The 24,769-nt window shown below is 45.0% G+C and overlaps 1 protein-coding gene across 1 annotated transcript in view; it reads left to right on the top strand.

Annotated features, from left to right (window-relative positions):
- The window catches only part of ADAM12 (ADAM metallopeptidase domain 12), a 376,200-nt gene that overhangs the window by 329,504 nt on the left and 21,927 nt on the right, over positions 1-24,769 (top strand). The window contains exons 15-21 of the mRNA XM_074383072.1: positions 8,523-8,631; positions 8,740-8,938; positions 11,740-11,817; positions 14,974-15,082; positions 18,641-18,776; positions 19,451-19,559; positions 21,556-21,735. Coding sequence (XP_074239173.1) covers positions 8,523-8,631; positions 8,740-8,938; positions 11,740-11,817; positions 14,974-15,082; positions 18,641-18,776; positions 19,451-19,559; positions 21,556-21,735 — 920 coding nt within the window. The remainder of the gene's footprint in view (positions 1-8,522; positions 8,632-8,739; positions 8,939-11,739; positions 11,818-14,973; positions 15,083-18,640; positions 18,777-19,450; positions 19,560-21,555; positions 21,736-24,769) is intronic.

Raw genomic sequence — 24,769 nt, 5'->3', positions numbered from 1 at the left:
GCAAGACATCTAAGTGCTCCATTATTAAGGACACAAAGGCTCTAAATTGATGTAATATGGTAGTGATAAGAAAACTGCTGTCATTCTATCTAAGAGACGTGAAATCTCTTGTCTTCGTGAAGATACATTTTTAATACAATAATTTTGAATCAAATCTGCCTTTATAACATCTTACAAATGGATAGAAGTCATTTGCAGTTTTTAAATTATTGACCATTCTATCTCTAAGATAAATGCCAGATGGCAGCTAACGCACAAAAACCACAGGAAGCACTTTGCTGGCCCCTTCTCCGCTATCCTGACTGGGATCAGCAGGTTCTGGATGAGCAGGGCGCACAGAGAGTTGTCTGCAGGCTCCGTGCCTTTGAGCCTCTTTCCTTTAATGATATTTTCTTTTAGTGCTGGAGCTGCATCTGCCTCCGAGGTCAGCACTCCGCCCGCTTTGGTTTCCCTGCTTTTAAGTTTTCTTCCTGAACTTTGAGGGAATAACAATTTACCTTTCCAGGAAGTAAAACGTCTGTCTTTTTATGACCTTACATAAGATCCCACAGTAATACTTCATTTGATGTCAATGAATAAGTGGAAATCCAGAGTCGTAGAAAAGACAAAGCATCAGACAGTGTTCATTTACCCAGGCTGCTGTGTTCACAGAGCCACAGTTGACTTCCTCTGGGAAGGGCGCTGGAGACGTGATGTGCTTTCCCCAAATGGGTTTTCACTCGCACGTTCTTGGAACACATCTGCTATGCTCTGGCCCAAAGCACCATCCCTGCCCACAGGCAGGAGCCCTGGGGCCTCCCAGGAGGCAAAAGCAAATGTGGCAAATACAAGGAGAGGACAACCCTGGGAGGAGGGAAAGGGGACCGATCCTAGCCTCCATGGGAAAGTGAGAGCAGAAGAGAGCCCTGAAGGACACCCTGGAGCCTTATCCAGCCAGCTCAGGCATTGAGCTCCAAGGAAGACACTGACTTCCCTGGCTTTGCTCATTTGCCCAGCATTGACCCAATCACACCACCTGTAGGGTGGATCTCTCTGATTCAGTCGTATGTGCGTACCTCTGCCGTTAGGTAGGAAAGTTAGCTCCGATTAACCATATAAAATGGATTCCCCATAATGTTCTTATTCCTAGAAGAACAGATATGGGAGAGGTGTTCCGCAAAACAGTAAACAACCCCACGTCTCCTCTCCCACAATCTGTTTTCACAAAGTGCTGGTGCTGCTCCAAGCTCCCAGAGCAACCTCCTGCCACACAGGTTCCCTGTGAAAAGAGATTCCACCCCGGAGCGGTGTGACCAGCGTGTGGTTGGGGAAGGAGCTGTGCTGAGTCACTTTGGCGACCACTAGCTGGTAGCTCCCTGGCCCCCAGAAGTGGCCCAGAGCCCAGCTTGGCACCATCCTACAATCTAACATTGGAGTTCGGGGCAGCAGGTGTGTGTTGCAAATAGGATCAAGTTTTGGCCACTGTGTCCTCAGAAGTTTCGTTCCTTTTAAACCCCTTGGCCTTTAAACATCTGTGTTGCTCATGGGAGATTTTGATTATGGCCTGGAGACTCCAGGGTAAGGCACCGTAGCCCGCTGGATGGGAGTAAGCATTGCAAACAGAGCTCTACTCCATCTTCTTCCCACCTTCCTGCACCCCTGACCCCCACTACCAAGTTAAAGCAGCAGCAGTTTCAGAGGGCTAAGAAAAGGCTGCAAAAGATTGCATCTACCGAGTCTACCCGTGAGTTATCATAACAACTTTTCTTCATTCTCCAGAGAAGAGAATGAACAAAGCAGATGGCAGGGGTTGGAGTATGCACCAGGCCTTCAATTCCATAGAGAAACGCGTCTGTCCTGTTGCCACCTTTATGTGGCTAATGAAATCACACCTGCCTCACCTGCAGATGTCAGTTTTCTTTGCCATGCAGCAGTGAGATGTGTCATTGCTATGCCCGAGGGACGTATATCAATGGTAGAGCATGACATGGCATCTCCCACCCCCTCGTGTTTTGGGTGAAAGCTCAAATGAATAAAACTCTTAGAAGGTGACTGTTACTGCCTTCCTGGAGGGAGATGGAAAGTTAACCTTTGAAACTGCATCGTTCAAGCCGTTGGACAAATTAACAGCAGAGTGGAGTCATTTTTACTGGCCAGACTTCACCAAGATTTATTTCTTGAGGAGTTGACGTCTTCAGAAGTGTCCAAGTCATTCCTTGCCGAATTTTTCATTTCTTTTTCTGAATCAGTATAGATGCAAGAAAGAGCATACAAATATCTGCTGCCTGCCTCCGCTGTCCTGGTTTTAAAGGGAAATCTCACTGAGCATGCTCAGATGCAGGGGGGTAGTGTGTGACCCATGTCAGTTCAGCGCCTGAGACATGAGCATGAGGCGGCTGGTATCCTTGCCTGTCCTGTGATTTTTTGGAAAAAGATTTGGTGGAGATGGAGTTGACTCCAGGAGCAGGTGGACTATGGGTGAATATGTTGGTGGCTCTGAAGAGAAAAGCAGCAGGGACAGGAGTCGGTAGCCAAGTAAGGGCTTTCCAAGAGGAAGGCAGCATAGGATCATGGCTGGATAGAAAGATTGTGGGTTTTCGCTCTAAACTCATGAGTCAAACCCAACTTCGCCGTTTACATTGTGATCGTCGGCAAGTTTCTAAAATGCTGAGGCTCTGAAATGGGAAAAATGTAGACCTTTTGGGGCGATTATAAGGATCAAAGATGTCGTGTGCTGTATCCAGCACCATACTTTATTTACAAATGGCCTGATGAGGATCTCAAATGAGTCATTCGTTTAAAGTGTGTGTGCTGTGTTTGTTAAGGTCAAGGAGAGGAATGATAGGAAAGTGATCTTTGTTCCCAGGGTTGAGTGGCATAAAGAGAAGTCAAACTCAAGGGTCCGTGCTCGAGGTTGCCTGCTGTCTCTTTCGGCATGGCACTGGGTGCTGACTCAGGGGAGGTCTGGAAGCCCAGCCCAGGGCAGGCCAGGAGGGCTCCCCGAACAAGCTGGGATTTGGGGCCATGGTAAACCATACTCATTGAAAGGAGTAAGGAGATGGGTTCCGGGAAGTGGAAATCCTTATGCTGGGTGATAGTCCGATGATATGCAAAGGATCTGCAAAATCTACCAGGGTTTCAGGTGAGAGTCTCTTCTTTCCTCATTTCTGGAGGCATCTGGTTAGTCCACAGTCTCCCCGAGTCGTCCTTAATGCTCAAGGCCCTGGGGATCCATAAAGTGTGAGGGAGATGGGTGTAAAGCCATCTGTTGATGTGATCATGAATCATTACACGCGTGGTAAGTGATGTGAGCAGGGGCTGGTACAGGAGCTCTCTTCTCCCCACACACCCTCCCAGCCCTAAAGTCTAGAAGCCACCCCTTCCCCACAGTCTAAGGTGGTCCTCATTATCGTTTGGGTTTCCTAGGGACCTGCCGCATGCCAGGAGCTCTACGCACTGACTCACTAAGCGGCACAGCACCTTTGAGTCAGATCCTTGTCCCCATTTTACAGATGAGGGGACGGAGCCTCAAGAGCTTGTACAATAGGGGCCTTTTGAACATTGAATGCCAGATCAGCCCAGTTCCAAGCCTTGGCTCTTCTAACTCTGAAGCATGGACACCGAGTATATCAATCAGACAGGAGGGGGCATTCCAAAAAGGCTGAAGACTGATAGGCATTTGTCATCTTTCTTAGATCCCACACATGCCCAGCTAGAAAACAAGGCTTCCCCCTGAAAGTACCCGCAAAAAGAATCACTGACCGCTGACCTGTCACTGCCTTAGCCCCACCTTTTAGATATCACAGATCAGGTAGGAAGGCGCTTTGGCTCTCATCAGCCTGCATCCACACAGGTTCATCAAGGCTGCCTGACAAAATCAGGTTTAAAAAAAGGCAGGCGCATCTATCACATGCTTAAATATTATTATTCAGCTGTGATTTCATCCCATTTTGGTTATTCTGGTAAAACAGTTTTTAAGGGATCACTTTGATAAGAAATAGAGTGAATGGTTCAGTTGTGAATGTCATGAATATACACCCACTGGGCCAATAGAGAAAGTGCTCAATGTTGGATGAGGGGGTACTCCAACCTAGAAACAAGATTTTCAACGATGATGTCATAACAGAAGAAAAAATGTCAGCATTCTGAGAAAGCTGGAAGTACAGGGACTGTGCCGTGGAAAACAAGAAGACTGACACCAGGCCGGGTGAGGTGGCTCACGCCTGTAATCCCAGCACTTTGGGAGGCCCAGGCGGGTGAATCACTTGAGGTCAGGAGTTCGAGAATCAGCCTGGCCAACATGGTGAAACCCCATCTCTACTAAAAATACAAAAATTAGCCAGGCATGTTGGTGAGCACCTGTAATTCCAGCTACTCAGGAGGCTGAGGCAGGAGAATCTCTTAAACCCAGGAGACAGAGGTTGCAGTGTGCTGAGATCACACCATGTCACTCCAGCCTGGGCAACAAGAGCAAAATTCCATCTCAAAACATAAAAAGACTGAGACCAAAGGAAACATCATCTCAGTAAAATTGTTCCATGATGTGGGAGAGATTTTTTAAAACACAATATAAATTAAAATATTCTTTTCACTATTTCTCATTAAGTTAATTGACAACATATTATATAAAATGCTTCACTGTATCATCCGTGTTGGCAAAAATTCACATATTCAAATTGGCCATAAACCTTTCTGAGGGTTTGTCTTTGGGAGAACGGTAGTGCTCCTGAAACGCCAGGTGGCCTTCTGCTTGAGCGCGCACAGTGCTCGTGCATTATCGGTCAACAAGTCATTGCATCTTACCCACACCTGGTTTTCTGAGCTGTGCTACTCCACCGGCATTTGGGGCATTAAAATCATAAGCACGGCCGGATGGTGTCCCTCACACTTGTAATCCCAGCATTTTGGGAGGCCAAGGCAGGCAGATCATGATGTCAGGAGTTCGACACCAGCCTGGTGAAACCCCATCCCTACTAAAAATACAAAAATTAGCCAGGTGTGGTGGCACCCACCTACAATCCCAGCTACTTGGGAGGCTGAGGCAGGAGAATCACTTGAACCCGCGAGGTGGAGGTTGCAGTGAGCCGAGGTTGCACCACTGCACCAGCCTGGGTGACAGAGCGAGACTCCATTTCAAAAAAAAAAAATTATAAGCACACCTCGTATTAGTCTGTTCTTGCACTGCTATAAATAAATACCTGTACTGGGTAATGTATAAAGGAAAGAGGGATCATTGGCTCTTGGTTCTGCAGTCTTTACAGGAAGCAGAGTGGCTTCTGCTTCTGGGGAAGCCTCAGAAAGCTTACAGTTGTGGCGGAAGGTGAAGGGTAAGCAGGCAGATCACACGGCCAGAGAGGGATCAAGAGAGAGAAGGAAGAGGGAGGTGCCACACACTTTTAAATGACCAGATCTCAATAACTCACTCACTATGCCGAGAACAGCACCAAGCGATTGGTGCTAAACCATTCAGGAGAAACTGCCCCATGAACCAATCACCTCCTACTGGGCCCTACCTTCAAGTTGGGAATGTCAATTCTACGTAACACTTGGTGGGGACACAGATCAGATCCAAACCACATCACACTCTGACCCAGAAGGCTCAGTGTGTTTCGGCTTCGGATTCCCCAGTAGCGATCCAGTGTTTGTTTTCACTTCCAAAAAGCTTTTCTACTTGATTACATTCTGTTTCCACTCCTTTGCTTGACCTCGATCATAATGTTGGCCTTTTATCTGGTATTCACACATCAGGCTTCCCCTTTGCCTCGCTGGTACATTTGCAGTGTCTTCAGTCCCTGTTGAGGTTGGTCTCTTTCTCCCCCTTCCTCTCTCCAGCCTCATCCAGCTCTCCTCCCAGGCTGCCAGTGAGCTGTGACCTCACGTGTCTGAAACTGCTCGAAATCTCTGTATAGCTCCCTATAAGGAAAACAAATTTATCAATTGACACATTTGAATTGCATCGTAATATGTATTTTTTTTAAGTGGCTGCAATTCCCAGGAAAGAAATTACCTTATAATAAAGGTAGCAGAATCTAGGATATCAAAATAGCATTGTGTGGAATGGCAGTGATGTCAGCTCCATTCGCCCGGTCCTAGGAGCTTAGCAGTCACTAGGAGCTGCTTGTATTTCCGAGTCCTGGTCTCATGAAGTAGGGAAGGAAGCTACAAAGCTGTTTTCTGCCCGATTTCATTAGCCCTTCCCCGGGCAGCTGCAGCAGCACACCCCGGATCCACTGACCCTGGTGTTGCTTGGGCTGCAGGCCCAGCACTGATTCTGCTCTCTACGCCTAAGACCCAGTGTGGGGTCCAGCTCCTGTGAGGCCTCAGTAAACATTGGAGCACAGGAGGAAATGGCCCAGAAGCCTGGCTTCACCCTCAAATGATTCTGTATTCAATACCTATGTGAATCTAAGCAATATATTTACCCTCCGATGTTCTAATTTTCTTCTCCATAAAATAGAATAATGAGCCTTACCTTGTAGGATTAAATGGTACGATTCAGCTCATGGTGTCTTCTGTAAGAGGTCTTCCCTGACAACCCCGCCTTTAAAAGCAACAGCCCCCTGCACCCCCTACTCTGCTTTTTCCTTCATAGCATAGGACTTTAGAGGAACATAATCATTTGGGTTTTGTTTTTTTCTGTTTCGCCTTTAAATTTTCAAGTAAGCAGGAGGTTTGTCCAGTTTGGCCACTCTCAGACTCCCAAGGCCTGGAAGATAATAGGTGCTGAATGAATACATGTGTCTCATTGAAGCCTGCAGCATGATGGATGGATGAATGGATGGATGGATGGATGGTTGGATGGATGGATGGATGGATGGACAGATCAATAGATGGGTAGATAAATGGATGATGGAAGTATGAAGGTAAGAAGGGGCAAGGAGGGAGGAAAGAAAAGATGGAAAGAAGGATGGTTGAGAAGGAGATAGTTCGACAGGCAAACAGTAAATACCTGGGGCTTCTGCAGAAACAAACAACTGTCGCGTTGTTACCATTCTAGATGCCAGGTTTTCCAAACTGCTTTGATCAATCAGGTCCAAGTACTTGGATCAAAAGTACCGTCAAACAGGATTAAATTAAGTACAAAGTGCAGGTTCCACACCAAGGCTCGCCCTCCCCATCCTATCCTGCTCCAACAGATAGATCAAAGAGAAAAAGCAGGCAGAATGCAGATGAACTGGGTCCTAACAGACAGGAACTGAGCGTGTCGCTGGTGTCATCCCACTGTAAGCAAAGCAGATCTGGATCAGATGGAAGGAAAGGGAATGTGATGTGAAGAGCTAGGGACCTCATCTTTCTCCATGACAGAAAACTGTCCAGTCTGGGCTGGTCCCCCTAAAAAAAAAAAAAAAAAAAGACTGGGGAGGCTTCTCTAACATGGTTTATAAAATAATGGGAAAAAGAGAGATGCAGCACTGGCTCACTGCAGAGGCTGAGTGCTGAGCACACTGCTAACTTCCGATGGTGCCTGCTGATGTATGTGTGTTTCATGAGATGATCATGTCTGCTAGTAGCTGATGAGGAGGGATCAGGTGCAGGCTAAAGAAGGGGGATGTTTTTAGTAATAAAAACTTCTTCCGTTCCCTGGGAGGAGGCATTTTAAGTCCATTGTCACCTTGGAAGGCCTCCCCAGGGTGGGGCATAGAGAAGGGCAGGAGTCAGGGTGGGGCTCTGGAGTGTTGGCATCCTGGCCTTCAGAAGCGATCTGAGATCAAGTGCCCAAATGGGATGCCAACGAGGGAGAGAAGAAGGAGCAGGCCACAGGGCATGGTTTGTTCTGAAGAATGTGGCACATTTTCTGGACTTGCTCAGAAGTCTTCAACAGATATCACTATGCGCAGGATTCAAGAGTCCTCCAGAGCTTTGGCACTGCAAACCCCGATTAGATGTGCTCTTTCCATGGTTTAGATGTGCTAAAAATGGCCTTTCCTGAGCTCTCTGGCTGCCATGACCCTCTCTGCTGGGGTCTGTCATGCTGTACACAGGGATTACGACTCCATGGCCTCTGAGAGAAATCTCTGCCTTGCAGAGAAAAAAAAAAAAGGTATTAATAGAAGGTAGTCCTTGCTCTTATAAAGAGCTTTATGGGACTAAAGGTATTGTAGAAGACATATCCTGCATTGCTCCTTTGGAGCCTGCCCTGGCTTGCATTTTCTCACCGGAATTGTGTGGGATGATTTTAAAGAGAGCAAGCTTCCCCTTCTCTGCAGCCAGCCAGCTACCTCCTTTCTGCCCTGGCTCGGATCTCGTCCCACAGCCGAGGCCTCATTTCCTGAGAGACCACACATGCCACGAGCCCAGATAGCAGACCTAATGAAGAGTCAGCTATGAAACATGTGCTTTGCCGTGGGCTGAGTCAAGAGAGGATGCGAGCTATTGGCACCCTCGGCTTCCCCTGGCCAGCTCCCGCCATGAGTCAGTGCAGACACTGGGTGTGACTTCTTGAACACAACTCCCCTTCACCATTCGAGAGGCCCCGAGTCATGCAAAGAAAACCATTAAAAACACCTGCAGGAGATGAAAATGCAGTTCTGCTTCTGTTTCAGGTGCTAAACCCGCCCCTGGGATCTGCTTTGAGAGAGTCAATTCTGCAGGTGATCCTTACGGCAACTGTGGCAAAGACTCCAAGAGTTCCTTTGCCAAATGCGAGATGAGGTATGAAATCCAGACATCCCGGCAGAGCCTTTATTTTGACCATCCCACATTGCATAGGGTTGGTTCCAAACCGTTTCTCTTGGGAATTGTTTGTTCTTACCCTTTCAGAGATGCTAAATGTGGAAAAATCCAGTGTCAAGGAGGTGCCAGCCGGCCAGTCATTGGGACCAATGCCGTTTCCATAGAAACAAACATCCCACAGCAGGAAGGAGGCCGGATTCTGTGCCGGGGGACGCACGTGTACTTGGGCGATGACATGCCGGACCCAGGGCTTGTGCTTGCAGGCACAAAGTGTGGAGATGGAAAAGTAAGCCCCAAATGTTTGCTTGTATCATAAATGTAAGTCTGGAACAGGGCCCACTGAAAAATGCCCCATGCAAGAACTGGGTTACAAGGTTTGTCTGTTTTCCTAAATCTATGTCTTCTCAGGTGCACCTACAAGAAAAAAGCCAATAAATCCTAGATCCTGGTCTGACTGTTAAAATGCAGATGGGGGAAAATCAAGCCTGTCTTCTCAGGCCTTGAGTGTTAATAAGTCATTTCTACACTCCAGGTGTCATGAGGACTTCTAGCCAGGAAATTACTTTGGAAAGAAATACAATCGCGTATTATATTGGTTTTGGATATGTGGCTTAGTTTTTAGCACAGAGTTCTTGGGGGCTTGTCCTCAGCGGGACAGAATGGGGAATCAGATGTATTTTTGGAGGCCCTGTAGAGAGAAGAATCGGAGAGGAAGAGGGGTGGGAGAAGCTCATAAACCAAAAGGGAGTCCTTTCTGAGAACAGGGAGAAAGGTACATGGAGATATTTTGAGGTTTAGAAATAAAGTCAAACTTTTTTAAAAAAGAAAAAAAATTGAGATTTTCATGCTCTGCCATACTGATTTTTTTATTTTTCGCCAAACTTTCTCATCAGACTAAATGACAGCAAGCTAATGCTACAGTGTTTTAGGGAAAAGATGAAACAACCCCCAAATGCTTTTTCGGACTCCGTTTTCAACATGATCTTGAAATTGCTCACTAACATGAGGTCACAGGAAGAAAAGACAGAAGCAGAGACAGAATCCTGAGGACAGGTGTTCCCGCCACTCCCCTGTCTTCATCCACGCACACCCTGAGCCACAAATGCTTTTTCCTTGAGAAACAGGATAAAATGTGAATCTTATTACACATTCTGAATGTCTCCTTACCCACATTTGCTCATATTCAAGCCTTGACATTAGAATGACACCTGAATTTTTTGGTCTCAAAACGTATTTTGTTTTTTAACTTCTATTTTAGGTTCAGGGGTACATGTGCAGGTTTGTTATATAAGTAAACTGTGTCATGGGGGTTTGTGGAACAGACTGTTTTGTCTCCCAGATACTAAGGCTAGTACTTATCAGTTACTTTTCCTGATCCTCTCCCTCCTTCACCCTCCTCTCTCCAATAGGCCCAGTGTGTCCTGTTCCCCTCCATGTGTCTATGTGTTCTCATCATTTAGCTCCTACTTATAAGTGAGAATATGCGGCATTTGGTTTTCTGTTCCTCCATTAATTTGCTTAGGAAAATAGCCTCCGGCTCCAACCGTGTTCCTGCAGAGGACATGATCTCATTCTTTTTTATGGCTGCATAGTATTCCATGGTATATATGTACCACATTTTCTTTATCCAGTCTATCATTGATGGACATTTAGGTTGAGTTCACATCTTCACTATTGTGAATAGTGCTGCAATGCACATATAGTGCCTGTGTCTTTATGAGAGAATGATTTATATTTCTTTAGGTATCACCCAGTAATGGGTTTGCTGGGTCAAATGGTAATTTGTTTTTAGGCCTTTGAGGAATCACTACACTGTTTTCCACAATGGTTGAACTAATTTGCACTCCACCAGCCATATGTAAGTGTTCCTTTTTCTCCACAACCTCACCAGCATCTGTTATTTTTGACTTTTTAATAAGAGCCATTCTGACTGACAACTGTTTCTTAAACTGTAGCCTGAACAGCCAGGGCCAGGTGCATCCGGACATTCAAATTCCAAGGGCTCAATTTATCAAGTTTGTTTTCCATTGAGATGAAATATGCTTTGATCTCAGCACCTTGGTTCTCTCAGGGCTCAGGGATTAGCAGTGATTCCCATGAGGGTTCTGCTGTGTTCACTGTAATCAGGTCAGGTTCTTTTATCAGCTGGAATGTGACTATCCCCTTGGCCAGGATTCCCACCCACAGAGTGGGGATCCCCTCAGTGAGGCTTGGCCAGCAGTTCTCCCAAAGGGCATGCCTCTTGCCTTAGATGAGCTGTTGGGGTTGGAGGGTGTGATCTTCTCCACAGGAAGGTTCTACTTGATTAAAAACGCTTCTGCCATTGAAACATTAGATTCTTCTTCCTTTGACTCCACTGATTTGTAAACTCTTATGAACGAGAAGGGGCTGCATCCCTTGAGACTGGAGTATATTATGCACCTTTGAAATGAGGCTGAACTCTTTCAGCCAGCCCAGTATCATTTAGCAAATTCCTGCCACTACGAGAGCTTGATAAATTCAAGGAGTAGTCTGTTTTCCTCTGCTGAGCCTCGCTGCTGATGGTTTATGTCATTGATGATATTACTTGTCAGTCTGTATCTGGAAAAAGTCCCCATATTTCATTCTCTCCCTTAAAAGATTCTTCAGCCCTGGATTCTTGGAGTCTCTCCATCTATGTCTATACAGGCCCTGGGATAGGGAGTAATCTCTCTCACCCTCTCCCATATCTTTTAATGGATGAAAAAGAAAATGCTGCAGTACATAGATTTCGTTACAAGCTCTAAGCAAAACTCATAAGAAAAGCAGTTATAATTTTAGGATCTGCTGAAAGTTATATTAAAAGCCATAAAATGCAAAATAATTTAATAGTGTTCCCATTGAACTGAGTCTCAAAAAGTGCTGAGTTTGGAGTCAGGTAACAGGATCCAGGCCAGAGTCCAGTGTAGAATGCATTGTTATGCCGCATCAGTATTAACTGAGAGAAGGCTGAGTCTTCTCCAAGCTTTCTTTTGCTTGTTTTTTGTTTTTGTTTGAATGCACATATGTGTGCGTGTTGGCGGGATGGGGGAAATACTAAGATATTTGCGTGTTTCCCTCCTCCCACAGATCTGCCTGAATCGTCGATGTCAAAACATTAGCGTCTTTGGTGTTCATGAGTGCACAGTGCAGTGTCACGGCAGGGGGGTAAGTAGGCTGAGCTGCCCTTTTACAGCCAGCCCATAACAAGTTAAACAATAAATCACTCATTCGTAAAAGGTTTTGCAATCCATAGCATCTTTAAAATAGAGCAGTTAGTGTCTTCGTAATATTTTCTTCTAAAGACATTCATTTCCTTTGACCTTTTCATGTGATTTTTATTTAACAAAGGAAATCAGATCGAGCAGTAAGTACCTTCTTAATTAACATTCTAAAAAAGATTTTTGTTGTTCAAAGTAATTTGAAAACAAACCTTCCTTTGTGAAGAGTTTCAGATTAACCTTTCAAACAGCACTGTTCCTCTGGCTACCAACATTCAGAATCGGTGTCTGAACTGAAATACTTCCAAAAGGAATTGAAACAAGGACAACAGATCATATTAAGCACATGTTCTTGAAATCACGCACAATGGGTTTTAACTAAAGAAGGCTGTTATTTTAGTTCAGAGAACCTTTAGGTTAGAAGAGGGACTCTAATTGCTTAAAACACAATTTATTTTTCTTGATGGGCTTAATTATTTCCAATGGAATCATATTAGTCTTGATTAACCACACCAGCGGTTCATTTGTTTTTCTGAAACTTTTTTTTACAGAATCGTGCACTAAAGTCTTTATTTTAAAACTTGCAGACACTTGCCAATGATTCTTACACAGAATTGTGGGGTGGGGGAGGGGGTAAGGTTGTAAATTACCATGATGCTAGAACCATAAAGGATCATGGTGTCACCTCAGATGGGTGTGTTGACAGTAAGCTTAGCTGACTCCCAACATAAAATGGAATCTTCTTATGTCTTCATTGGATCATACATTATTTTCTGATGGCTGTTAAGAGATGATCAAGTCCAGTCCCGTTATTTTACTGAAGAAGCCAAGCCCTGAGCTGGGGGGGATGGTGTGCCCCAGGTAATGTGGCCGGCCAGCTGCAAGCTGGTTGAGAACCCTGGACCACTCCCTTTCCAATATCCCTGGCCCTCATTCACACCTGGGAGAGGAGAGGTCCACATTTGCTGGGTAGGTGGAGCAGCTGGCCAAGCATTGCTGAGGAGTAGCTTGGCCACTGTCCTACCCTGATGAGAGAGCCTCACAGCAGCACCTTCACGTGGGTTGTAAAACGAGGCACAGGACCACAGTTGCAGAGAGAGGCCATTCTGGGCAGGCGTGCATCTGGGGTTAGTACGTCTAACCCCAGACGTTAGCAGCGTCTTTGAGGGATCAGGCAAGACGCTTATTTGGCATAGGCTCTGCCTCATGCTAATTCTATTCAATTTCTGCTTTGTAGCAGTCTACTTTCTAACTTATGAAAGCCTGTCTTGACTGTCGGCCTTCTTATCTGAAGCAGTGGGGGTGGGTGGTTGATTCATCAAAACAAGTCGGTTGAAGCAGGGAAGCATTCCACGGGAGATGTATACGCCACACGTTTTATTTTGCCTTAAGATATGAAAGTATGTATCTGGCAGCCATATTTTGATGGAGGGCTGAGGCCTCTCGGTAATTGTACATCGACTTCCTGATATACACCACCCAAAAATGCATCATCAATAATTTCTAGTTTGTTTCTTTAAATGGAGGGAAACTTGGACACTCAGCATATCCAAAAACAGCGCCCTCCTCGTCCTCGGCAGCTCTTCTCAATCACTGTACGGTCGTCTCACTCCTTCCTAATTTTTCAGAAATTCTTTTAGTGATTTTTCTTAATCCAGTGTTCCCAAAGGATGCAGCCTAATTTTCTTTAAAAAAAAAAAAAAAAAAAAAAAAACATTTTTTTTTTTTCTTTATAAAGACAGGGTTTCACGATGTTGGCCAGGCTGGTCTTGAACTCTTGGCTTCAAGTGATCTGCCCACCTTGGCCACCCAGTTGCTAGGATTACAGGCGTGAGCCACCGTGCCTGGATCTAACAACCTAATTTTCATATAAAAAATACATTAAATATGGCCGGGCGCGGTGGCTCAAGCCTGTAATCCCAGCACTTTGGGAGGCCGAGGCGGGTGGATCACGAGGTCGAGAGATAGAGACCATCCTGGTCAACATGGTGAAACCCCGTCTCTACTAAAAATACAAAAAATTAGCTGGGCATGGTGGCGCATGCCTGTAATCCCAGCGACTCAGGAGGCTGAGGCAGGAGAATTGCCTGAGCCCAGGAGGCGGAGGTTGCGGTGAGCCGAGATTGCGCCACTGCACTCCAGCCTGGGTAACAAGAGCGAAACTCCGTCTCAAAAAAAAAAAAAAAAAATACATTAAATATATATCATCTTGTCTTCATGGTCATATTCCACTGGTTCATGTACTTTCAGTTAGTTACATCTGGCACAGTAACGAGTCCAGCCAGCATGGACAGGCTTCGGAGCAGCCAGCATCAGTAGCCCTTGGTCACCAGGTGGGCAGGAGCTCCTGGCCCCTCCATGGAATGCTCTGGTCTACAAGCTGGGCCCAACAAGGGCAAAGCACAGCCCCCTCAGGCTTTCTTGGGCTCCTTTTCCTGCTGTGCCAGAACCATTCTCTTACTTCACAAGGGGAGGAATCCACTGTTGGATTGGCACCCCGGTGCATGACTGGAAGCCAGGGAACAGCCACGGGGAAACTTCAAGGAAGTGTCAGTGGAAATCCCACTCACGCTGCTGGGCTTGGGAAATAGGAGGCCTTGCCATGGCCTGCCTTGGACCCCAGCCTGCCTCGGGACCTGGCAGTCAACAGCCTCTGACCCTTCTGTCTGAAGGAGACAGGGACGTGCCGAGCATCTGTCAGGTCCCACAGTGCCCCAGGGCTCTGGATCTGGAGCCCCGAAGCAGGGTCCCTCCTCACTGCTGAGGGGGCTTCTCCTCATGGTCAGACAGTGAGTTTTCTGGATTAAAAAAAGGAAGACAGGAAGATGGAGAAGGAAGTGAGGTGGGTGGGGGAAGATGAGCCCAAATAATCTTCATCACTCTTAACAGCTGCTAATAGGCAGATGTGTGTCTTTGCAGCCTCAGGTCTGGTCGCACGTGTGTGGTGCATCGTGCCGAATTTAGGTTCATTCACACCATGCCAGGTGCTGAGTCTGGCTATGCTGGGGTGTTGGGTGGCTCTGACCATGGCCCCCTTGTGTCTGCTGTGGTGATGCACAGACCATGTACCCTAACCCCACGTCCCTCCCCTCTGCCCTGAAAGGTGTGCAACAACAGGAAGAACTGCCACTGCGAGGCCCACTGGGCCCCTCCCTTCTGTGACAAGTTTGGCTTTGGAGGAAGCACAGACAGCGGCCCCATCCGGCAAGCAGGTCAGTGAGGCCCCGCATCCCAGTGGGAGGTGGCTGAGTACCTGGGGGGCGGTGGGCTCACCAGCTATCAGCGTGGCTGCAGGTAGAACCAGCAAGAAACCCGGTGGGGGCCCCACATGGGTCTATACAGCCTAGAGTCTCCCCCAGTTTCCAGATGCCCCTCTCATCCCTGCCCGAGCTTCGAGGCTCCTTGCTCTCCACTTTGACTGGGTGGCTGAATTTGCAAATTCCTTAGCCTGTGACACTTTTGTTAGCTAAGGTCATTTCTGTAGTGAACTGCTGAATGGGTATGAATTTCATCATCATGTCAAAGGACTTTGTAAAGGCCAGCATCTGTGTGGTAGGGTCAAGAGGTGTGAAGTTCAATGCCTTTTAAAAGTCTTACTGGAAAGACACCCACCTCTTAGTAAAGGCGACAGTCGAGGGAGGGTGGGAGTCATCGCAGCGGCTTCTGCGTGTGGAACAGCTGTGCAGGTGCTGTGTGGTGCATTTCAGGCACATGACGTCATCTACTCCTTACACAACTCTGAAGACGGTCCTATGATTCTTTTTTCGTATACAAAGAACCTGAGGCTCAGGGAAGTTAAGTATTTTATCTAATGGGATCTCGCTAAGATTTAGACACAGGTCAGCCGGTCCCCCAAGAAGCTGTTAGCAGCGGCTGCGCTTGGAATCGCAGCCCTTTTTCCTCAGATGACCTTTAGAAATGGTCTCCTGATGTGGTGCTGTTTTCTCTTGAGTTCTTATTGGGCAATTCAGGGGCAAATCTGAATGACGCGCCTTTTCGAGTGAAAGAAGCAAGGCAGGAAGCCACAGAGCTCCAACAGGGAGCGCAGCCAGGGCCAGGAGCCTGTGGGATCGCATGAGCACGCACCTGCGGCCGCACTGACACTCATCTGCGCCCTCCCATGCCATGGAGACCACTCCCAGTGCTGCTGCAGAGGAGGTCACGCGTCCCCAAGGCCTCCTGTGACAGGCAGCCTTGACTCTGGCTTTGCCGTCGTTTCCATGACAACAGACACAACACAGCTCTCGGGGCTCGGGAGGGAAAGTCCAGCCTACCAGCCATGTCTGCAGAAACAGCTCGAGGAAAGGCAGCGAGTTCCTGGTCCAGCTTCTGCTAAAATGTGGACGTGCTTCAGTGCCACGCCTGAGAGAGCACCAGGTTACCACTGTAGCAGGCCCCAGCGCTGCAGCAAGGAGGAAATGGACCCAAAAGTCTGGCCTTTCACTGATCCTCCGTAGCAGTGGAGAAGAAGAAAGGTTTGGGCCCGGGGTCCCCTTTCCCCAGAGACAGCTCAGCTTTGACAGCCCCGATGACTGGTCTCTGGCTGAAACGTAATGCTCTGATGTGGCTTTTTAGCATTTGTTATATGAAAACAGCAAGGTTTTGGTTTTTAATTGATCAGAGCCCCTGCTACGCATTGTATGTCCAGCCAAGCAAACTGAATGGCATTGAAACAAAACAGGGAATAAGGCAGGAAAAAGGGCAGTGAGCTCTGTGGCTCTTCGGTGTGGACATACGTGACCGGCAGTACTCAGGATTGAGGGTTTGCCAAAAGCCAGGGAACTGACAGAGTCACTGAGCCTTCATTTAACAAAGAGAATGCTAAAAAGCGAAAACAACTGAAGAGCCTAACTCCATCCCCTGTGGCCGTTATTTCATAAAAGAAAATACATTTTCAATACCGCTGCCTCCACCCTGGCTCCACCCTGCGCACACATATACAAAATCAAGGCGGGCCGTAAACAGGCATGACCCACTGCCCCAGGCCTGGCCGTGGCTCAGAGGCTCATTAAATGAGTACTTGTGTGTCTGCCACATGCCAGCCACTCTCCTGGGTCCTGGAGAGACATTAAGCAAGTATGACATGGCATAAGTGCGGGAAGAGAGGGCGTCATGGGAGGGGAGCAACCCCCACGGAGCAGCAGGAAGGCTCCTGGGGACTTTGCATCTGTTGAGGTCTGAAGGAGCGAGGGAAACGTGCATTGTGAAGCAGAGGCAGCTGGCTGTGCGAAGATCCAGAGTGTGGACTGGGCCGACAGGAGGGGACACAGGACACGGTGCTCGTGCTGGTCATGGGGAGGAGGGAGATGGAGTCACTCACTGCCCAAGCCTCTGGCTTGAGCAACCCTGGGGCGTGCAACAGGTTCAGTGTGGGGGCCCTGTAAATGTTCAGTTTCACAGATTGATGTTTGAAGACTTATGGGTTCACTTTATAGAACTAGAAACTACAGTTCAAGACTTTTGCTGCTCACTTTTTAAATTAGCTTTGTTATGAGACACCAGTACTCTAGCCAGAGCCCCCTGTGATCACTGCTAAGGGTCTGAAAAGAATGACATTTTGGCCAGGAAACCAGAAGCAGTGCTTTTCCAGTAACACTAACAAATGAGTCAAGACTGTCATCTGTTGGCTGTCTTGCTTAGGCTAAGACACATCCCTGATAGGCCTTGTTAGTGGGGGATGAGGTCCAGAAACCCAGAGGGCGTGAAAGACATTCTTCCCCTGGAGTAGGAGCTGCCGCTGCTGCGGTCCACAGCCAGCTGAGGGTCCAGGTGGGAGGCAGGGTCGGGAGAGCTCAGGCAATTGCAGTCACCTTCATGGCGATCACCAGCAGCCTGAAAGGACTGTGGTGCACTTATTTAATGTGAAGTACACCCTGATCCTTGCTGGGGGGAAGACAAATGAATCAAGATCCCTGTCCTCTGGGAATCCACAGTCCAGCTGACATCACAAGCAGACCTCCTCTAAGTCTGAGCATTTGGAGTCCTTCCCAGACAGGCTCTGACCATAGCTGCTGTCAGAAATCAATCCGATGCTTTGATTTTTCCTTCCTTTCCACACCCTTGAGGATGCTCTTACATGCACTAAACAAAATGGCAGCAGGTCATACAAAAGATGATGTTTTCATAGAGAAAATAGCTTCCTCCCAGGAAAAGGGTTTCCCCACAAGTCTGTATTTTTTAAGTCCCTAATGTAACAAAGCAAAACCCATGGGTGTTTCATTGAAGTGATGAGTTTGTTTTGTTTTTTTTTTTTCCCACTATCTACTTTGAGATGTCCAGAAAAAAAGCATCTCGTTTTTTTAAAAATACAGAAAAGATAAAGCAGAAAGCAAAACTACAGAATGAGAAAAGAGAGGCATTTGGAGGTGATAAATCCGTGCTGAGGGCTGGGAACATTTTAGCCTGGGATGGCTGCATTTCTGGTGAGGTTTCAGTGATGACTCCCTGCTACCTTCTGTGGCTACCATGGTCCACTGTGCCACTGTCTCGCCTCACGGAGCCTGTGTAGTCCAGGCCATCACCCCACATACCCGACTATATTCCTGTTTAGCAAGTTCTAGAGTTGTCAGAAATGAATGATGGTAACATAGATTGAACCCCAAGCATGACCTTTGAAGTAAGACAGTTTATTCGTACATCACTCAAGGGTTTACTCTCTTCATTTCTGTTTGTTGCCTCAAAGTTCACTTTGCCATAAATGTCACAACTTGATACCTCCCATGCGTCACTGTAACTGCCGCCTTCCATGAGCCCAATATGTTTTGTTTCAGATAACCAAGCTTTAATCGTAGGAATTCTGATGACCATCCTGTGTCTTCTTGCCGCTGGATTTGTGGTTTATCTCAAAAGGAAGACCTTGATACGACTGCTGTTTACAAATAAAAAGACCACTATTGAAAAACTAAGGTACCCTGGGTTTAACTTGTCATCTTTTCAAGAAATGGTGGCTCAACAAAATGTATAGCAAACTGCTTCTCACTTCATTTTTTAGCAAAGGTCAGATTTTCTGGATCATAAAACTGGGACTTGGTTCTTTTCAGGTTTTTTGTTTGTTTGTTTTTTTTTTGGTTTTAAATTTCTGCCAGATTTCCAGAATTCAGCTCCCTCCTTTACTTCCCTTCAAACAACAATGTGCTTATTACATAAGCAAGCAGGGTGTCAGGGAATTCCACTGATGTGCTTTCTCCCACCCTTATATGAGTGATTTTTATACAACATGGAGACATTGAAATATTTTCATCAGATGGGGTAGCTTTTGATGCAAATATATTCAAAGACGTAATCGCTGAAATGCCAGCTTCATACAAGTCACCTTCCAGGAGTCAGTGCGCTGCACTTCTGTGGAGTGCAAGAGCTGATTCGACGAAATAGAGGTTTTGAGGGGAAAAATTCATGTTTATTTCTTAATCTTGTAAGAGTGTTAGGTGATTTTTTCCTTTGCATGTTAACTTTCCTTTGCGTGTTAACTTTAACTGAGTTAAGTAAACTGTCTTTTGAGTGCCTCTGTGAGCAAAGTGTAAAAAGTCAAGTCAACGAGAAGGGAAACACGCTTGCTCAGCAGGTGTGGGATTGTGTTGCAGGTGTGTGCGCCCTTCCCGGCCACCCGGTGGCTCCCAGCCCGGTCAGGCTCACCTCGGCCACCTCGGAAAAGGGCTGATGAGAAAGCCGCCAGATTCCTACCCACCGAAGGTAAGTCCTGAATAGATGTGAGCACTTGGTGCACGCATGCAGATACGAGATTTGAATAAGAATGGGATCCTAGAGGCACTGCCTGTGAAATGCTGAGTCAGCATTGCCAGGTCAAAAGGCTCTGGGAGGGTCTCTGTGATGGTCGGGCAAGAGGGAGACCCCACGGTACCCCAGCGGAAGCCTACCTAGATCCTATGGAGGCAGGCAGTGTCCCTGCGTGGTGTGGTGTAGCCTATCGTGAGCTGCCATCCCTCCAGTCACACGCCGGCCACATTTCCAGGGCCCCACTGGGTCAGCAGCCCAAGCTGGTTCCTGATACCGGCCCCCAGTGCCAGCCCCACCATGGCTTCCAAATGCCACCACCTCACTTTAGGTGAGCTGCTTTGGCCCACTGTTATTCTAAAAATATTTTTCAAAGTTACATAGAGCCCTCAGAATTGCCCATTTTGTCCAGCCCTGAGCTGAGGAAGCCCCGTCTACCCTGTGGTTTCAGAGAACTGACTCCTTAACCCAGAGTACCCCATGGCTCCCTGCTGTCTCTTCACTCTCTTGCTATCCTGGTGAATGATAGCTAGAGTTTATTCTCATAGTTTTTCCCCACCAAATTTTTCTGATGTATCCACAAGAATTCTTGAATATTGAACTCATTCAACAAGAGTCCAAATTGTAATAGTGAACAAGATTGGTGTCAAAAAAATGAGAAGTGATTGAAAAATCATTGCCGCATCATCAGCAGACAATAAACTGTTTTAGCTCCCTTGATCCAAAAAGTGTACAGGGTGGGGCACCAAGGAAGAGGCTGCCATTTCCAATAATCTTTACCCTTCCCTGTCCCCAAAGGTGGAACCATCAGTGAGAATGGCTTTGTGTGGTAGCCAAAAGCACATCTTTAATTTTTTTAAAAAGCAGAACACAGCTCTATTTAAAAAAAAAAAAAAGCCCAGCCTTATTTCTGAGAGCCCCAGACTGGAAACAATCCAAATATCCATCAGCCAGTAAAAGGATAAACAAACAATAGTATATTTCCACAATGGAATGAACCATTGATGTACACAACACTGTGGATGAATCTCTAGGTAATTATTCTGGGTAAAAAAAGAAAAACCAGAGTACATACGCTATGGTCTCACTTATACAATTCTGGCAAATGCAAACTAACCGATAGTGACAGAAAATAGATTGATGTTTGGAGGGAGAGAGAAGGGATAAGGAAGGCTGACGAGGAAACCCTTTGGGGTGAGGGGTACATTCATCTGTCCATTTGTTTGCTGTGACGGTTTCATGGGTATAAAGATCATGTCAAAAATGACCAAATTGTACACTTTATGTCAGTTATACCTCAATTAAGCTGTGTTTAGAGAGGAGGGAAACAGTGGAAGCCTGAGGTATAAGGGCCCCTGCAGCACCTGTTCTAAGAACAAGGGTTACCAGGTGGGAGAATATCTCCAACTCCAAGCCCCACCCCAGCTGTGGCTTCTTGAAGCAGTCACCCTCCTTTCCCCAATGGTTTTCTCAGTTCTTATTGAGCCTTGCATACATTAAGCTGTGTCTTATTTTCGCATCTCTTTTGTGATTCCCCTAAGATCTCAGTCCCTGTCTTTAAACCTGGTACTTTTTCAAGTGCTTTGTACCTATTTGTTAATTAAACAGTTTTTAAAAATCTAAATAAAAATCGATCCTTCTATTACGGATTTGGTGGGGTGGAGGCAGGTGGTGCTTCTGTTAGAATTCTGAAGTTTAAATAAGTAATAGTTTCCCTCTTGTGTACACCCTTGATCTCTTTCTTTTACCCCACCTTGGCCTTCAGCTATAGCAGAGGAGTTGGCACTGCTTTTCCCTTAAGGAATTACTGATATTTTTGAAACCCACTGGTAATTTTTGTTCTAAAATCTACTTCATCTGATGTTAGTATATTCACTCCAGTTTTATTTTGATTAGCATTAGTGTTGTCTTTTTGAAACCCACTATAGCATGGCTTTTTACTTTGACCACGCAGGACCATCCCAGGAGATTGCTACAGTGTCAGAATGTTGACATCAGCAGACCCCTCAATGGCCTGAATGTCCCTCAGCCCCAGTCAACTCAGCGAGTGCTTCCTCCCCTCCACCGGGCTCCGCATGCACCTAGCGTCCCTGTCAGACCCCTGCCAGCCATCCCTGCACTTAGGCAGGTCCAGGTATGATTTCAATACTGATATGATAGGACGTAGTTCAAATCCAGATTCTGCTACTTGTTAACGTGTGAGCTTAGACAAGTTGCTTACCTTCTTGGTGCCTCTATAAAACAGAGATAATTCAGCTACTCAGATGGTTAAATGAGATAATTCACATAAAGCAGTTAGTTTGGTGCCTGGAGTATAATAAGGGTGTGATATATTTGAATTTACTAGTCCTTTTTTTTTTTTTTTTTTTTTAGTATTTGAATAGTTAGAGCACCCATGCAACTAATAGAAACTATGATACTTTTGAGAATAGCAGGGGACTAATAATAATTAGGCCTGGGCAGTAAAATAGAGACAGACAATCCAAGAGAGACAGTCACCCTAAGGATAATCAGCTATAGTTTCTCATCATTTTATTTCAAAATTATTTATAAGAATTATACCACCCATAGAGCGTCTCTGTGCCAGACCTAGCGCTGTATTGGTTGCTTTATGTGTATCATCTCATTTTTATGCTGTTTTGGAAATAACCATTTCTGTTTGCTGCAATAATGAATGGTATTTCACAATAGAAAACTTGAAGGGAGGAGAAAAAAACATGAGATAATCACTAGTAATTTTTCAGTGCTGTTATATTTTCTAATGTTTTTCTAATTGTATATTTTAACATAATTTAGATTATTTGATCACAGCTTTATAAACTGCTTTTTTTGCTTTAAAAAATCAATCACATTTACAATGGCATTAAAAATCCTTAAAAATGTTATTTAACAATAACACTATACTTGAATAATTGTTTAAGTACTTGCCAATTATTGGACATGTCTTGATGTCTGTAATTTTTGCTCTTATGAACAGCTCTGTTATAAAGTTCTAGACAAGTAAATATTGAACCTCTTTAATTATTCCCCTAGGAGAGATTCTTAAAAGTGAAATATTGGATTGAAAGATTGTATGACCCTTTTACACCTCATAATTTAACAATATCTTTTCAGAACTCTTATATATGTTTGTGTTTCCACATTATTATTGTCTTTCTCACTATGACTTTGCTAATGCTGAATTTTAACTTTTACCAGTTTGATAAATAAAACAAAATATCTCAATTTTTTGCTGTCTAGTAGTTCCATCAGTTACCAAGAGGAGATGTTGGACTTTCCAACTGTTATTGTGTCTCCTTTGAGTTCATCCATTTTTGCTTCATGTATTTTGAAGCTCTGTTGTGATACACACAATTAGGACTGTTGTGTCATCTTGGTAAAGTGAGCTTTTATCATTATGTCATGTCTCTGTTTAGCTCTGGTAATCTTTGTTCTAAAATCTACTTCATCTGATATTAGTATGTTCACTCCAGTTTTATTTTGATTAGTATTAGTCTTTTTGCAATCATTAATGCTATTTCACAATAGGAAACATAATTCATGACTGCAGCAATGAGAAATGGGTACTTCCAAAAACAGCATAAAAAGCAAGATATATATTTTCCCATCCTTTTACTTTTAACATATGTATGGCATTACATTTGGAAAGAGTTTCTTGTAGACAGCATATAGAATATATTTTTTCATCCATTTAGCCAGTTACTGTCTTTTAATAGGTGTGTTTAGAACATTTACATTTAATGCAGTTGTTGGTATGTTTGGACTTAAGTCTACCATGTTAATATTGTGTTTGTTCCCTCTGGTTTTTGTTTCATTGTGCTCTTTTATTCTGTGTTCCCGTACTTCAGTTGAACATATATTAGTATTCCATATTGATTTATCCACATTTATGTTTCTGAGTATACATCTTTGTAGGTGTTTTTTGTATGATTAGGACAGTTTCTCAACCTCAGCATTTTGACATATTGTACTGAATACTCTTTGTGATGTGGGGTTTTCCTGTGCATTGTAGAGTTTTCAGCAGCATCCATGGCTCTATCAATTAGATAGCAGTAACATGTGTAATTATGTCTCCAAACATTGCCAAAATGTCTTCTGAAAGGCAGAACCTCCCAATTGAAAACCACTGCTCTAAAGACTACAGTATATGTACTTACTTTATCACAGTCGACTAGTGTTAATATTTTATCACTTCATGTAAAGTACACAAACTATCACCTTTTAGGTCTTTTTTTCTTCCTCCTTTTATAACACAGATGTCTTAAATATTACCTTTATGCATATTTAGTTATTTCAGATGTTGCAGTATTGCCTTCAGCAAATTATAGAAACAAATCTTTAAATCTTAAGAGTCTACTATATTTACTCATATATTTACTTTTCTATTATTTATTCACTCCTGATGTTTCAAGTTTGCTTATTTTCTGTCTGAAAAACTTCTTCAGCCATTTCTTAAAGCAAATCTGTAGGTGACAAATTCTCTTCATTTTCCTTATCTGAGAATGTATTTGTGCCTGGAGGATAGTTTTGCTGGATATAGAATTCTGCATTGACTATTTTCTCCTTTCAATACTTAAAAAATGTTGTTCCACTTCCTTCTGGACTCCATGGTGACAAGAAATCGACTAAAAGTTCTACTCATAGTCTCCGTTCTAGGGAAGGGATGTGGCATGTTATTTTAAGAAGTGATGGAAAGTAGAGATCTGCCAGTCTCTAGGCCATGATGCCTGGTGAGGAGCAGGAGGGAGGCATGGCTTTTTTCAAGTGTTGTGCTGGAGTAAGGTCAGGTATGGTCAAAACAGTTCTGTATTTCTGGAATGCTCTTTCTCCAGTATTTTGGCTCAAGATAGCAGGCTTTTCCAGTTGTGGGCCTATCCAAAGCCCAGGACAAGATACATAAAAGTGCACACACAAAAATAATACACCATTGAGTAGTTCCTTGAGTTCTGAGATCCTGAGCCAGCATATTTGCTTTTCTCCAACTTTCAGTCTTCTGTTAGTTGCTTTACAAATTATATCCACACATTTTTGTTACACTTAGCAGGAGAAATAGGGGGAAATGTGCTTATTCCACTTTGTCCAGACCTCATTTCTTCTTGTATTTTTTTGATTACTGGTACACTTGAACTACTTTTTATATATCCATTAGCCAATGGTATACCAGCAAA

Source organism: Saimiri boliviensis, chromosome 12 (assembly GCF_048565385.1).
Source record: "Saimiri boliviensis isolate mSaiBol1 chromosome 12, mSaiBol1.pri, whole genome shotgun sequence".
NCBI classification, from domain to species: Eukaryota; Metazoa; Chordata; class Mammalia; order Primates; family Cebidae; genus Saimiri; species Saimiri boliviensis.
This window is presented reverse-complemented; position numbering and strand designations above follow the sequence as displayed.